Here is a 16,747-nt window from a genome sequence, read left to right as displayed (position 1 = left end):
ATTAAGGAACTTCCCATCTCCTTTTTGTAGTCTTTGAAAACGATTTCCATGCCGTGGGCCTCTTGTTTTGTTTTTTTCCCTTTACGTCTCCTCTCCCTTCCTCCTTCTCCTTCATGTTTATCCTCCAGTGAGTACCTTCTTTGACGTCGAAGGCCCGTCCGTCGATTTATCCTAAAGAACCGAAATGGAGAAGACAGAAAGGAGGAGGAAGAAGGAGGGGAAAAAACGGACTAATAAGGAGAAGACGAAATAAAGAGATTCCGAGCTGAGAGACACGAGTTATCTCCGAGATCATTAATTAGCTTTCCTGTGGCATTTCTTCTGCGGTGCTCGTCTCTTCTCTCTCCTCTTTTTCCAAGGGTTGTCAGGCAAAAGGAAATCTCCTTTTAAAGGCTTGTGGTTTCGATCTTCCCCCTTCCACCCGAGTCTTGAGGATGTGGCTCGTTAAGACAGTCTTCCTCTTCGTGCTCAGGAGGACTTCTGCGACTTGCCCCCGCTCCCTCGCAGACGCATAAGTTTCGGTGAAACTTGCTAACAGGCTGCAACTGTTAAGAATCTGTATGTTCCCTCCATTCCGTTCCCTTTTTCCTTCTACCTCTTAACTCTCGCGCAGAATCTGATTTCTTTCTGCCTGTGTTTCCCTCAAATAGTTTTAGGAGCTTTTGAGGAGAAATTTTCGTGACTTGAATACCTTCCTGAAATCTCAGAACGTAATCCGAAGCATGTCTTGGTAATTAATCGACCTCCACACACACACATACCAACTTCTCCTTTCGAAACTCGTGTGCTGCTCAACACAGTTGCTGCATTCTAATTCTGGCCTAAACGTGGATATATCTATGTACAACCGTTCACTTCATTATCATTCATCTCACTATCATCGTCGCCATTAAACTTTCCCCGTTCATGTCGTTAATAGTAGAATCTTATTTGAGATTGGTTAGACTTACTCTTTATTACCTCTTATCTCACAGGAGTTATAGCTCGATGGACATGTAAGAATCTGTGTTATTTACGTTCTTTTTTTTTTAACAATATCTAGAGTTGGTTTCCTTGAACGATAAATAATTCCCTCCGGTTATAGTCATGTGATTTCTGGAGTCTGCTCTAAGTTTTCTAGCCCTAGCAATTACATATCTTCAGGAAAGTGATTTTTTTTTTTTTTTTTGGAACATGTCGAAATTTTCGGGGGCTAATATATCCGCTAGCTCTGCTCCAATTTAGCTAACTTCAACCCCACTGGTGACTACTGAAAAAGAGTCAATTTTTTCGGTACCCATTATCATTTGCTCTATCCTGATGGAGCTAATGAATAACTGGAAGAAATCGATCGTGGGGAAATGTCTTACGTCTTCAGCAAACTGGTAATTTACTTGAAGCGAGTCCGTTTCGAGACCATTTTCATCTCCAATGACAGAATTTTCTTGTTCTCAGTCAGATGATTTATGGTAACAACCGTCTCTTTCAATCTTGATATGGTGAGAAATGTTTACTAACACTATTTTTCAAAAACACCTGAATAAACGGTGAACCATTGCTAGCGGTGAGTGATGAAAAGATTCTCTCGGATATCAGCTAGGTCAGTTTCCAATATGATTCCGAACTGTAGAGCTGCCACTCTCATATTCAAAAGTTGAAGAATAGTGATGTTACTGCAAATCCGATGCGCTAACCAACTACTCCAACGCGTACCGGATTTGCAGTAAAATCACAAGTTTGTCGTAGCCTCGATTTCCGGCAAAAATAAGACGAGAGAAGTGTTCTCTCGAAACATAGTGTTGAATAAGTATAATTAAAAGCACAAAACAGTGAATAATGTTCACTTAACATTGTATTCAAATATAACAGTACTAAAATCCTATATTTTTTAAGGAATGTGATTTTAATTTTGTTGGAGCGTAAATTGTCTTCTGCTTATTGACGATTTTGTCAACTCTTGAATCTCACATTGCGAAAATGAATTAAAGTGGTGTTAGACAATTTAACTGCTATTATATTTCCAGCCGACAGTACTGCGTCGAGTTCTGTCAATTGAATCTCTACATAAGCTGCCACTTTACTGTATCACACAACAGTTACTCAATCCGTCCCTAAATCCCGTCTAATTTCCGAATTTGTCTTTTGTCTATAACGTCCAAAAGATCGAGAAACCAGGCCCATGCATGCTGGACGTTTCCATTACAGGTTACTATGCTGGTACCCACTCTACTGTCGCAAATCGCTGAACAAACACGACACAGTATGAGCCTGACAGCAACATAGTAGACTGTGTGGAAACGAATATGCTACCACATAAACCTTACAGGTACATGGATCTGTACGTTAAAAAATGTTCTGTGAGATCAGCATTAATATTTACGCTTTCTACCTGGGGATATATTCTATTTATGCAGCGGTCAACTGTATAATGCCTCATGAAAATACCAATAATGATCGATAGAAATAGCTCAATTCTGCAAGCTGGAACAATACTATAAAAACATTTGTTTCCACAGTGTACACTGCCATCTAGTGTTATTCTTGTAAATTAAACAGTGTGCTTGTATAACGATGTTTCCTGAAACGTGTGAGCTTGCAGTGTTTGAAAGGTGGAAAACATAGCTTTTATTTTATTTTTAACTTGTAGTTCGTTTCTTTTTCTGTCTCAGTTCCCGGCCGAAAGGGAAATTGCCGTTGGTATTGACAGGTGCAATTTGGTACCTCGTTGTGAGCGTTGGATGTCGTAGGCAAGGGGGTACGTTTTTAATTGGATGCAACTTGACGAGTTTGCGAAGCGATCGGGGCTTCCATAATGGTCGTTCGAAAGACAAAAAAACGGTTTAAAAACAAACTAGACTTTTTCTGTTGTCATTTGAAAACAGTTGTCGTTGTGACACTTCTGAAAGTGAACCAATTTCGTTTAAAAATAGCGAGCACCAAGAAAATGAAATGTCACTACATACAAACGTTTACTTTTTTATTAACATTTTAGAAAAAGGGAAAACATTGCTACTTCATTCATTGCTATAAATTGTATAGAAAATGAACTTCCTTTTTTTTACCATCGTTAATATGAGAGTATATCTTTGACAAGTGAAGAATTCTTGGGGCTCGTATAAGGATTATGGCTGGTTTTGAAATTTAAAAAAAATGCCAAGTGTGTAATAGCAATGTTACTGTATTGAAATATATAAATATTTTAACTCCAGACTCTATTAGTGTACTTTCCTAAGGAAAATATAGTATTCCGAAAACTCCTGGTATGAAATTTCAAGCCCAAACCATGTCTCTAGAATGAGAATAAACTTGTCGTTCTCTGATACTGTAGAGTCAGTTTTTATTTACCTCCCTCCCTGTTTTCAATCCCTCGATCTTTTACGCAATCAGCATCCAACCCTTTCTAATTTCAATTTTTCTCCTGTTTCTAATCTTCATAATCCTCCCTATACTGAACTTTTCTCTCTCTGGTATTTCAGCCTTTAGTATGCCATGCTCTCCACAATTATCATCCTTGTTTTCAGTCTTAATTCTCTCCAACATATCTCTCTCTCTCTCTCTTTATAACTTGCCTTATCCATTACAATCATCCCTTCTGTTTTTAATCTTTCTTTCATACTGTTCCCTCCCTTTCTATGTCTCCTTGTGGCACTTCAGCCTTTGGAATGCCTTGTCTTTGCACAATAACCCTTCTTCTCTCTCTCTCTTTACCCTACTTCAAGCTTTGCTATGTCCTCTTACACCATCGTCCTTACTGTTTTTCAATCTGCCTGCTCTCAAATCTCTAATTTTCATATATTTCTCTCTCTTCTGCCTTTGGGATGCCTTGCCCTCCATAATCGTCCACCCTGTTTTCACTCTTCCTTCTCAAATATCTAATTTTCAGATATTTCTCTCCCTTTCTCTCTCTCTTCTCTCTTTCTGGTACTTCAGTTTGTGGTATACCCTGCCCTCCACAATCTGCCTTCCATTTTTGAATTTATGACTCTCCAATCTCTGTTGCTCATGTATAATAATATATATATCTTTCTTCAGCCTTTGGTATGCATTGCTCTCCAAAATTAAGTCTTCCTTTTTCCAGTCCCTAATTTTCATATATTTCTCTCCTTTTCCCCTGCCCTGTTCTTATGAGCCTTGACCTTGTATGTAATCCTCCTGCAATCCTTTTATTTCAGTCCTCCTGTACCTTCTGCAGTAACTTCACCCCTCTTCTCACTCTCCTCTTCTTCCTCTAGTAAAATATTTGGTATGTCTTACCCTCCACAATTCTTCTCCCATCCTTCTTGTTTTCAATTTCCTTCTCCAACCTATCTCCATTGTCCTCAACTCTCAGTCTTTGTCTTTTACGTATTATGCTTTTTTCCTCGTAGTATTCTTTTCAACGTTCTATCATTTTTATCTACATGACTGTACATCTAATATGGCAACCACGACCGCAAACATATGTTCCCTTTATTGGACGGACTGAACCTGCATATTTGCACCTTTACTAATGGGTTTCGCAATGAAATGTCTGTCTGGGAGAGAGCTCGCAGATAAACCATGTGTGTGTAGCGTCATTTTAATCCTCTTAATTGCATTTTTTTACCTCTTTTCCCGCAGATAATCCGAGAGAGGCTCCCGGGCCAGCCCCGAAGGGACGGACTCGTATGGAATTCAACGCCTGGCGCTCTGCTCACGTTGCCGCAGTTTTCCGATAGTTGGCGCCACTATCCTTTCTACCTGTCCACCCTCGGGGAAGTACCTGGGGACAACTTCACCGCAGTCATCTACACCCAGCTGAGTGGCCCCTCAGTGAGCATGACATCTCCCTTGTACAAGCTTATCAGGAATGTTGCCAGGAGCGCCTACGTGTCTAGGGTAAGTAGTGACATCTGTGTGTACATATCGACAACTAAACCAGGTCACGCGTCCCCTTAACTTTTTGAAATTTCACCCAACTTCCTCTACGAGCCATGTATTTGTCTTTCATGTGGTTGGTTTATGTCCACATTTCTGCTTTGTTGCTAAAACATATTTCACGGTTGTTTTACTAGCTCAAATATTAATTTGAGGGCTACAGGGTGACCATAAAATATTTTTCACTTTTTATATGCTTGTAAAATCCTTGCATTTTTTATTGTTTTGGTAATTTGCTTTGATTTAATTTTGTATACTCGTACTGTATTTCTGTTCTTCTTCGTGATACTGTATTAGTCTCAAACCACGGACAGGTATTTTGGGTCCAGTTTTAATTTTTAAATCTTCAATATTTTGTTACTACAAAGAAATTTCCGTAACTTTTCGACAATTGACAAGACCTTTTAAAAATGTACCGTACGTTAATTGTTAGTTTAGTTACAATAGAGAATCACATTGTTGTCGTACAAGCTAAAGTGTTCCTGCATTATGGCTGTTATTTCAACAATCCTGCTGTTCTTTTGTTCAATTCTTTGATTATTGAAAACATATTTGGTTAAAAATTAACAATAAATAGCATGATTTATAATAAGTGTTCCAAATTTCAACTATAATGTCCAAAATAGCAAAGGGAGTAGTATCACACCGACTACTTGACATAATTATAGCCACTATTATCGCCACTACATTGTTATGATTTGGAGGCTGTGCTCAGCGGTAAGCAAAAGAAGGAGAAATTAACAAAATCTTAGAATAATTGAATGATTTTGCAAACACAAGATGAACTTTTTGTTTTGTGCTTGGTCTTCAGTCTATCTTGAATTGCTGTTCTCACTGCAAAATCCACACAAGTCGCATCGCAAGAGAATTTATTTCGTGTGGTCTCAGACCCGGACAAAATGTTTTCAGAAAGACTCTCTGTTTGTGACTAATGTGTCTCACGGTGATGTCCCAATTCAGGAACTGATATTTTCACGTGGAATGTTTGAAGTGGAATGTTCCCAACTCAGGTACGTTATCCTGAAATACTGCATACATATATATCCATTTGCATTCTGTGCTTTACAAAGAGTTTCTTCTTTCTGCTTATATATTTTGAGTACATTGCATATCATTTGCTTGTAGGTTAGGTTAGGAGTTGCACGGGTGTGTGTAATGTCAACTATTTCAAACGCCAATTGATTCTCCCCCGAGGCAACTAGTAGGACGTCCTGAGTTGGGTAGACATTTCACAGAAATGTCCAAGTTGCGTAGACCATTTTCTGAAATTGCACTGTTTTCTTTGAAATTTTCATAGTTCCTGAGTTGGGAATAAATCTCTCTCACTTCTGCCATTTTAAATGCCTGCTAGAAGGAAACCGCCTATCGAACGACCATGAACTTTTACATATGTCTGCGCAAGATATCCAACTTGCTGGTTATAAATTCCTCCCTTGATATATTGTGTATGCAGTGAAAGGAAAAAGAAGAGGGGCATTACTTTTTGAACAACCTTTGTATATATGTGCTTGCCAGCAGTGGCAGAAAAGTGACGTAAAGTACGGAAAACATACGAAATTCTTGGAGAACTTGTTTTGAGAAGATGAAGTATATAGGATGTCACGGAATGAAAAAGCGAGCAGTGATAAATAAATAAATATAATACGAAGTATCTTGGGATCGGCTGGGCACGTCACGGTACGAACGAAAACAGGGCGATTCCCGTTAAAAAATTCAGATCCGGTGTCAACGCGAGGGGAAGCTTCGAAGGATGCCAAATATTGCCTGGAAAAATTCTCGCCACGCGTCGAAAGATTGAAAGAAAAGAGGATCCTCCTGGATGTTTTTGCGGAGCGAATCTCTTCCCCGGCAACACCTCATGCAAATTTTGTGCGCGTTTTGGAGAACCTTCGAGGGATGCTGAAGCCGCGCGCGCACACACACACACTCACACATACCCTGGAGAAACAAAAGAGCGTCGTTTTTCGAAGGAAGAAAAGCCCATGAGAAATGCATCGCTGGAGATTTGATTTTGTTCGTTCCGGTGCCGTAGAGATGCGTGCTCCGGCGACGATAAAATATTTCTCCGCCAGATCTGGAATCAGGTGGGGGAGCGCGGCATCCGGAAATCTACGTCATACCTCGTCGCCGACAGGATGAAACATGCGTCGCTGTCGCTGGCCCCAAATTGGACCTGAGGATTGCGTGGGAGGTTCTTTTGAGGAGTCGAGTAGGGTTGCGGGACCTTCTCGGCGCGTGCCAGCCAACCTGCTTGGCGTGCTACAACGCTAGCGGTTCCGGGTTCGAATCTTCACATGGGTGTTCTTTGTAAGTGTCCCTTCATCAGTTTCATCACATCACACATCTTCATCGTCGCGATTAGCCAAAAGTGGCAGAAAAGTTACCCTAAATAACAAACATTCAAATGAAATCCGAGTATTTGGTATGCTTTTCTGACAGGTACAGTCACCGGCATTAAAAATCGGACACCTACATCCTGAAATACTCGCTTCCATGCAAGGTGTTAAGGGTGTTGCCTAACTCTACGGCGGTGGTACAGTTGCCATTGACAATATGCTATTAAAACCCACTTATCCGGCATAACACCTTGCAGGGAAGCGAATATTTCAGAATGTAGGTGTCTCATTTTTATTGCTGGTGACTGTACATGTCTGGGAATATATTTCGGGGTTTGCGTCAGAAATAATAATAATAAAAGTTTAAATTAATACGTTAATATAATTTATAGGCTCATAATAATCTCTCTATATATAAAAATAGATGTATGTGTGTATATGTGTGTGTGTGTTTGTTTGTTCCGGCATAACTCTCGAACGCCTGGAGCAATTTCAGCCAAACTTGGTACACATATCACTTCCAAGCTGGAAATAAATACTGTGGGGGTAAGACGCCCCTGGCACCCCTAGGGTGGGGTGGGAAGGGGTGACATGTAAAAATAATCGAGAACCACCGATATTAAATTCCGCACAAACAGACATCCGTGACTCTATGCAATCCGCACAACGATAGTGTTTCTCGGGTTGTCTAACATTCAGGCTGTGTTGCGAATGGAATCCATAGTTTTCGTGACACTCCCAATGCGGTTCAACTCCAAGTTCATCACCTATCGGCATGGAGGGTGAGAGGGGGTGAAAAATAAAATGCCACAAATGACCTAGATTAGTGTCGAATCCATAGTTTCGGAGGCGCTAAGCTAATAGGTAGGTGACATTCACGATCATATTTAAAATTAGTTACATTTTACACTATAGTTAGAATTCATTATTTTCCTGTCTAATACAAGATTGGGATAAATAAATCCCCGGACAACGCCGGCTAATCAGCTAGTATTAAATAATTACATGAATAGGCCAAAAGACCGTAAGAGAATACAGGTTTATCGTGGCATCGACTTTAAAAAAACTAATTTACCGGCCCGCAACCTCACGAAGGTTGGGAACCACTGCTCTAGACGAGGGTAGAGTGCGCTAACCCTGGACTTTGTGTATGTGTGTGTGTGTGTTATACAACTCGAAATCTATGCATAAGCTTAATTCGAGTTCGTTATGAAAGTCTCGACAATACTACAAGGGGAAGTCAAAAATTATCCTCACTTTCGCCATAACTTTCTTTGGGTTGGCCTTCGGCGCCAAAGATCTCTTCTTTTAGATTTCTGACGCAAAGTTATAGACCCAGGTCTTAGCTTCGCCTTCATCGTTGTAGCGGTCGAGTAAACGTTGACAGATCTCCACACGATTACACATGCCACCTTATCGATGGTCACCCGTCGGTTCGTCAGAATCCATCTCTAGAGCTTGTTGAATCTTCCCGTCAGTGATGGGGTTCCGGGTTCGATATCCGGTGGAGGCACATAGTGTTTCGGATCCCACTTTAAACTATAGGTCCAGTCCCAATTAGCCTTACTGTGCACGAAGTGGACTTAAAACACCAAATCCAATCAATCAATCCGTCAGTGGTTGAGGTTAATGGGCGTCCTGCTCCCACTTCGTGCTTCACGCTTCTCCGGTGGAGCGCTGTCTCCGTATTGTACTGAAAGTATGTGATGAATTTCAGCCTCTTAACACACCTTCAGAACAGAAAAAATCGGATCTCTGTTCTTAGTTAGTGCACCCTGCCAGCAGAGCGGCCATTTTTTTCTGTGACAAAAGATAGAAAAATTAAGCTATTAAGATCACACCTCATCGGTTCGATATCCGGTGGAGGCACATAGTGGTTCGGATCCCACTTTAAACTGTAGGTCCACTCCCGATTAGCCTTACTGTGCATAAAATGGACTTAAAACACCAACCCAATCAATCAATCAATCACACCTCGGCAACGTAACCACAAGGGTAGGCCTACCCCCTTTTACCACTGCGAGCGCTAAAGGCAGTGTTGCCAATGTAAAGAATGTTATGACGAAAGTGCGCATAATTTTTGACTTACCGTCGTATACGTATTTCCTTAGAAAGATACACTAAAATGGCATTTTATTGATAGCCATGGTTTGAGAAAAACTAAACTCATAAAAGTACATAAGTAATATATCTTCTTCCGTAAATATTCTAAATATTTTTGTTTTTCAGCTGAAGATATGTTTTAAGTTATTTTGCTACTGCGTTCGTACTTTTTCATGTAAAAATTTGGGCCTCTCGGATGGCGCATTGGTAGCGTCGTCGTCTTGTAATCAAGTGGTTCCGGATCCATACCCGGTGGAGGCACGTAGTGGTTCGGATCCAACTTTAAACCGTAGATCCAGTCCCGATTAGCCTTACTGTGCATAGAGTGGACTTAATAACCTGAAGCGTCTTCTGAACGCATGCGATGCATGCTCCGCATGCGTCAATTGTGGGAAAATGGGCAGCTTGCTCTGTGACGACATTAATGAACATTTCTACATTCTAATTTCTTCATATAGGAGAAGTATTTATTTTACACGAGAGCGCTCAACTAAGCTTATATTACATTTCTTGGATCTGAAGTGAAATAAAGTAATAATTATTTTCCCACAATTGACGCATGCGTCACTTCAGATCCAAGAAATGTAATAGCTCTGACAATAAAGTTCGGTGAATGATCCTGAATATCGAAAGTAGACGAATTCTTAATGAAATTTACCTTACTGTCCTTCGAAGTAGTCCCCTCCCATGGCTATGCACCGTTGAGAACGGCTGTACATGTCCTGGAAACTTATAGAGAAGTCTTCTTTCGGGATGGTGTTCAAGACTCTCGTCACGTTCCGTTGGATGTCCGGAATATCCTCAAATCTCTGACCTTTCAAAGCGATTTTGAGGCGTGGGAAGAGAAAGAAATCTGGAGGATTCGGATCCAAATTTCTTGCAATGCATTGCTACAGAGGATGAGAGCTGGTGTGTGAGGTACGACCCTCAAACGAAACGCCAAAGCATGGAATGGCGTTCTCGTGCATCACCCCGTCGGAAGAAGGCCAAGGCGGAAAAATTGTTGTTCCCTCCGGCAGGAATTCCTTGTGTATCATGCCATCACTGTCAAAGAAAGTGATAAGCATCGTCTTGATGCGTGATTTTTACGCCTTGACCTTCTTCCGACGGGGTGATGCACGAGAACGCCATTCCATGCTTTGGCATGCTTTGGCGTTTCGTTTCAGGGTCGTACCTCACACACCAGCTCTCATCCTCTGTAGCAATGCATTGCAAGAAATTTGGATCTGAATCCTCCAGATTTCTTTCTCTTCCCACACCTCAAAATCGCTTTGAAAGGTCAGAGATTTGAGGATATTCCGGACATCCAACGGAACGTGACGAGAGTCTTGAATACCATCCCGAAAGAAGACTTCTCTAAAAGTTTCCAGGACATGTACAGCCGTTCTCAACGGTGCATAGCCATGGGAGGGGACTACTTCGAAGGACAGTAAGGTAAATTTCATTAAGAATTCGTCTACTTTCGATATTCAGGATCATTCACCGAACTTTATTGTCAGAGGTTGTATAAGCTTAGTTGAGCGCTCTCGTGTAAAACAAATACTTATCCTATATGAAGAAATTAGAATGTAGAAATGCTCATTAATGTCGTCGCAGAGCAAGCTGTCCTTTTCCCCACAATTGACGCATGCGCAGTATGCAACGCATGCGCAGTATGCAACGCATGCGTTCAGGAGACACCCCTGCTTAAAACATCAAGTCATGTAAAAATTTGGTCCTCCAGCAGCTGCGAGACAAACGTACAATGTACATGTTAAAGGGATATTTGAGAATAAATGTTGGCTTTAAATTTCACGCTATTGTTCTTGGTTGTTTGTTTAACCTTCGGATACCTAATAATAGGTTTGGAATAGAATTCCGATGTTTCGTTTCGTTTTGTTGTTTTCACTTAATCAAGTGCAGTGACCGTGCACACAATAAGTGCCGTGGATGGTTTCGAATATCGGTGGTTAATTTTCAACTAAACCCAATTTCCATTATTGCAGTGGATAATGTGTGTGTACGAGGTAATATTTCATGCGCGTATGGGCTACAATTGAACTAAATCCCCGTGTTATAATTAGCGGAAAGGGTTTAGCTTATGGATTCTTGTTGTTAGTGATCATTGCCAGAATAATACAAGAACGGGCGCAGTTTCATGCGTATTTAATAATCGGTTCAACGTGTTGAATGCTGTGGTTATATCCGTAGGCGAAAGATATGCTGTTATTACAAGTTTAGCATAAAATTTACGATATACTACCGTTAAAATTTGAGAATGTGGTGTTTAGTGTCGTCGCCTTGTAATCAAGGGGTCCCGGGTTCGATACCCGGTGGAGGCACATTGCAGTTGCACAGTGATTCGGAAATTAATGTCGGAATGCTGGGGATTTCCTTCCCCCAGAAAACATTTTATCCCCATCAAAAGAAAAATAGTTTTTATCCAGCTGAAAAAAAAATTGACCTGATGGCATTGTGTATACTGTTTCCTAACTGTGTAATAAACACAATTGAAAAATCATTCATGTCCATTAATGGTGCAGTCAGTAAAGATTTCCCTGCCGAAAAGGGTGCATCCTTCTGGATTAAAGAAGGTCACCATTCTGCAACTGACCAAACTCTCCGAACATGTATTCAAGTGTTCGCAAGAAACTTCTAGGTAGGTTAAATGGAAATTAAGTTTAAATCTGGCAATAGAAATTTGGAAAAGTATTCGATGTTGCTAGTTCGATAGCTCTTTTATTTGTATACGAGCTTGGATTTTCTTATGATAATATTTACACGTAACTTAGAAACAGTATATTTACACTAAGATCTAATGACTTAGGGGAAAACCTATGTTCTAAGCAAGAGCGATGAAATAATAAAATAACTAAAATTAAGTAATGAAAATATGTTCTTTAATCGAGAGTTATTTATTTCCGCCAAACTTATTCGAAGGCAAGGATTATATTGTAATCATACTACTTTGAATGACAATGGCAAAGTAGATTTATGCAAGATTTATTACTGGAACAATCTTTTTTCTATATTTCATAAATATTCAATTCTTTAACTATTTGATATTAATTTACTTGCCAGGGAAGTTTTTTTTATACATATTTTCCCGACACGTAAGCTAGATAATGAATACGTGCTATTATATCACTATTGTTATACCGTCCTTTTACCTGTTCATGTGATAAATATATGTTAATTAATACTATTTTATTTAATTTAATATAGTAATTATTTGTGTTTAAACATTAGACTACTATTATTATTTTGAGACACTTGGTTTGGACCCCCCCCCCGAAACATATTTTAGATACGCGACCACAAGGCAATTTACTGACTGGTATCATATATACAAATTTGCGTGCCCAAAAGAACCTACTTCCCAAAATGAAATCACCAAGTACGCCATTGGGTGTGCATGCACCGCAACTCAGTCACACACTGCTTAGAGTCCCTCGTATGTCGGGAAGTGTTTGGCGAAAACATAAACGCATCCCGGACGCTGTGCAGGCCCGTGTCGCGCGGTTGAAACGAGCCGCACGTTTATCCTGCATTCCCGCAACCCGCAAGGGCGTTATCAATTACTCGTCCGCCGGGTGGACAGGCCGTGTTCATAGCTGTCAGCCGCTCTGCGAAGTCTCCACCGGCCGAGCCATTGCGCGTCAAATAATGGCCGGGGTCCGCTCGTTGTTGTTCTAACCCCTCTCCCTCCCGGAAACACGTCACTTTCCGACGTTTCGCTGTTTGCACGGTCGCGTCGAGGCGGTCTGCCTGTCGCTCGTTTCGGTTCGCGCTGCATGTCGGGAACAAGGCATTCGTTTATTGTGGGCGGGTTTTATCGCTGCTTGAATGTTTATTCTATCCACAAACCACGTAACAGTTCCTTTTCTAAGTTCCGGTGTCATTTTGCCCGTGAATACCCAGGGTATATTGTTGGTTATAGCTCTACGAATCATATTGTAAGGTCCCACAAACTGAACACAACAGCACAGATACGCCAATCTAAATTGTAGTTTAAAACAAGGTATGTGCCATTGTGTATTGTTATTAGACCGTGAATTGAATCCGGGAATTCTTGATTGCAGTAGTGTCGCTAAATTAGGGGAGTAGAGAAATCCACAGCCCCAGAAAACCGGACCCCTCTCCCCAGTTTTTAAAAAAAATGACTCAATATACAATGACGACATTATTGCCAAAACAATTAAGTAGCCGTGGTAGTTTAGTCAAGGGTGCCCACAGGGAGGGGGGGTTATTATGGCGCAATGGAGATTTTTTGGGGGGGTTTATATTAAAATAATAAAAAATTCAACATTTATATATTTTTCTAAAATATATGTAAAAATTTTACGCCTTAAATGCACCATAATTAATCCATTAGATGAAGAAAAGAAAGTGTTTAAGGGTATTATCGAAAGGGGGTGGGAGAAATATCCAACTCTTACATATTAGGCCTTAATTGACACGTGGGTTCTTGGGGGGGATTCTGAATTAAACGTTGGGTGGGGGACAGTATCCAACTCTAGGTCTTTCATTATGGAGGATATTTTAGTTAGAGGGGGATTGAGCATTAGATTGAGGGGGGGGGGGTATCCAATTCTTGTGTATTACTATTGTCTTAGACCGTTGCGGAAATTATGGTGTGGAGTCTGAGAATTAATGTTTTGGAGGAGGCAATATCCACTCTTTAATATGAACAGTAAAGTCTAAAATTGGAATGAAAATTTTGGTGGTAGGATTGAGTATTAAATTTAAGGTGTGAGATTTGAAGCTCTTGATAAAATGTTAAAACTTAGATTGTCAAGGGATTTCTGTAGTGGAGATAGAGTTGCAACATTTTATCTTATTATTTATTTATGCTATACACACGTTTTCAATCCCGAACGTGCCAAAAGAGAAGCTGGAAAAGCCTGCAAAGAAATGGATGTAAAAAACGTTTTGCTCTCTTCGCTCGCAATAATATCTTGCGAGAATGCTTGTTTGTGGCGCCTTCTTGAGGTGAATGTGAAGTTTTATACTATAAGTGCAGTACAAGACATAAGCGATATTCATCGTCGTATTATATTATCGCCCTGGGCTTAAGAATTTCCAGCTAGAGTTGACGAGCTGTATCTTTGCGGGTGAACCCTGCCCAAGCACGGCTGCGCAGTAGCAAGGGGGAGGAGCTACCGGCTGCGCGTCATTATCCTTGCGTTCTGTCCTTGCTGTCGACCACCCAAAGGGCGATTAGGTGGCAACTACATAAACGAATCTCTCTCACACTCTGCGCGGAGTAGCCAAGGCACCCGCAAAGATATAGCTCGTCAACTGGTTCTGTAATGACTCGTGAAACAATAATTGAATCGGTCATACGACTGGAGCACGTTATTTGGTTTGCCAAGGTTGAATTTTCTATCTTTATCTTAAGTTGTGTAACAATGTGTGTTAAATACTCAAATTGTGAGTTTTATAAACCCACTCACAAACACTGTTTATATGAATATTTACATAATTTAATTTACTACATTTAATCAGTCTATGTGTATAGCTTTAAGTTTTTTCGAAAATCGAACAATTAAAAAACATGGACAGTTTAACATGGTATTTCATTCAAATAGACATAAATTATTACGTATTCATCCAAACTATTTTGGGGGATTATGATGAACGATTTAGGGGCGGTCTTGAGTGATCGGCACCCCTGTTTAGGGAGGATGGGCAGATCAAGTATAGTGTTCAGTAAGGCTAAAAAGAAGTTATACTTTCGGTAGACACGCTGTCGTAACTAAATACTTTGTGGGGATTACGATATGGTTTGAGGGAGCGAATGATATGATTTGGGGGGACGCATGATATGATTTGGGGGGACCATGACATAATTTTGTGGGGATGGGCACCCCTGGGTCTAGTCGGTAGGGCGTATGTCTACCACGCGAGACACCCAGGTTCGATTCCCAGGGTGTTGGATCTACAGTCTGAATTTGTCAGCTACTGGGGTTCACCCAGCCTCCCAGCCTAAAATAAATGAGCGTATTGGGCAATCCTGCGAGTAAAAGACAGCTTGAGCGTGGTGCTGATCATATCATCTTCAGAAATGGCCGAGATCGAGAATGTGTGAAGCTCTACCTCCATATCCCCTATGCGGCTTCATGGCATGGTGAACTTTACCTATGCCTTTTACCAGTAGCTCTGAGACTTCTCAGAATTTTTGTTGCATCCTACCCTTATCTAAAAATCTTGCGACGTTACTGCTTGATTACATATGTACGAAGGAAAGTCAGTAAATAGGTCACAAACTTATGCGGGAAAGCTGCAAATAGTAGTGAGTAGTTTCAAAGAGTGTCATTAGGTGGCAGAAGAATCCAGCTTGATGATATTCGGTTAGCAGTCGCTGTACAGCAGACGCACGCATGGGCAGTTCAGTTTTAAAATGTCGACCGTGCTCGGGGAGTGTACGTGGAGATGGTACGGGTGGAGGAGATGATTCGAGCTGACAGGCGGGTGACGATAGAGTGTTGTCATGGTTTAACCTATATCATAATGCATGATCGTTTGAATTTCCGAAAAGAGTGCACACGTGGCGGCAAATGTTTCGCGGTTGATGAATATGCTGAACATGATGTGTGGCTGGGTGGGACAGCAGCCCAAAGACTTTATGCAGCAGGTTTTGGAGGACTGATAAAGTGATGGGATACGTATATCAATGTTGGTGGAGATTATGTTCAAAAATAAAAACGGTTTTCAAGTCAGTATCTCACTTAGTACAGTAAACCCTCGTTAACACGAATCCCAAGGGACCGAAAAATCAAGAGTTCGTGTTAAGAACAAATCGTGCTAACCGGGGACTCAAATTTTATTGTTGCAATACAGTTCTTTCTACACATTAACCATTTACAATATGTATTATGTATGTCATCATGGAAAACAGTACTACAGTAATTAACTTTTTAGAAAAGTACTCATAGATCATTTTCTGGTGAAAAAGTTCTGTATATTGCGCTGTCGCAGACGGAAACGCAAATGCCTGGTAACTTCATGACCAACTGTACTTATAGCTTCCGTAAAACTAGCAGTCCATTCGGATCAAACTCGTTCTGGCTACGTTTTAAAGAATAGAAAAACACATCTGAACACACAACTGAATTTGTTGGTTAAATACGTATAAGCTCATTGTTGACGCGATAATCGCGATTGTGGAGCAATTGCACCCAAGTTTTAATCTTGATGTTACTCGTACTGGCTATGTCTTAAAGAATAGAAAAACACATTTGAACACATTGTTGATCTGAATCTGTTGGTTACAATACTGTATAAGTTGATTGTTGAAGATGATAGAGATTGTTGAGCGATTTCTTACATACCTAGCAGAGGAACGACAGAGGAACAACATAAAAAAATTATGAAAAACTTTGAAAGTTCGTGTTAAATGAGATCTAATGATGCAACGGACTAAAAAGCAGTTTGTAATTCGCGTTAACCGA

General features: G+C 40.6%; 1 protein-coding gene across 1 annotated transcript in view; it reads left to right on the top strand.

Moving 5' to 3' along the window:
* The window catches only part of ttv (exostosin glycosyltransferase 1 ttv), a 592,853-nt gene that overhangs the window by 551,788 nt on the left and 24,318 nt on the right, over nt 1-16,747 (top strand). The window contains exon 4 of the mRNA XM_083127269.1: nt 4,579-4,836. Within this exon, the coding sequence (XP_082983395.1) occupies nt 4,579-4,836 (258 nt within the window). The remainder of the gene's footprint in view (nt 1-4,578; nt 4,837-16,747) is intronic.

The sequence above is a fragment of the Lepisma saccharinum genome, chromosome 8, assembly GCF_977018435.1.
Source record: "Lepisma saccharinum chromosome 8, izLepSacc3.1, whole genome shotgun sequence".
Lineage (NCBI taxonomy): Eukaryota > Metazoa > Arthropoda > Insecta > Zygentoma > Lepismatidae > Lepisma > Lepisma saccharinum.
This window is presented reverse-complemented; position numbering and strand designations above follow the sequence as displayed.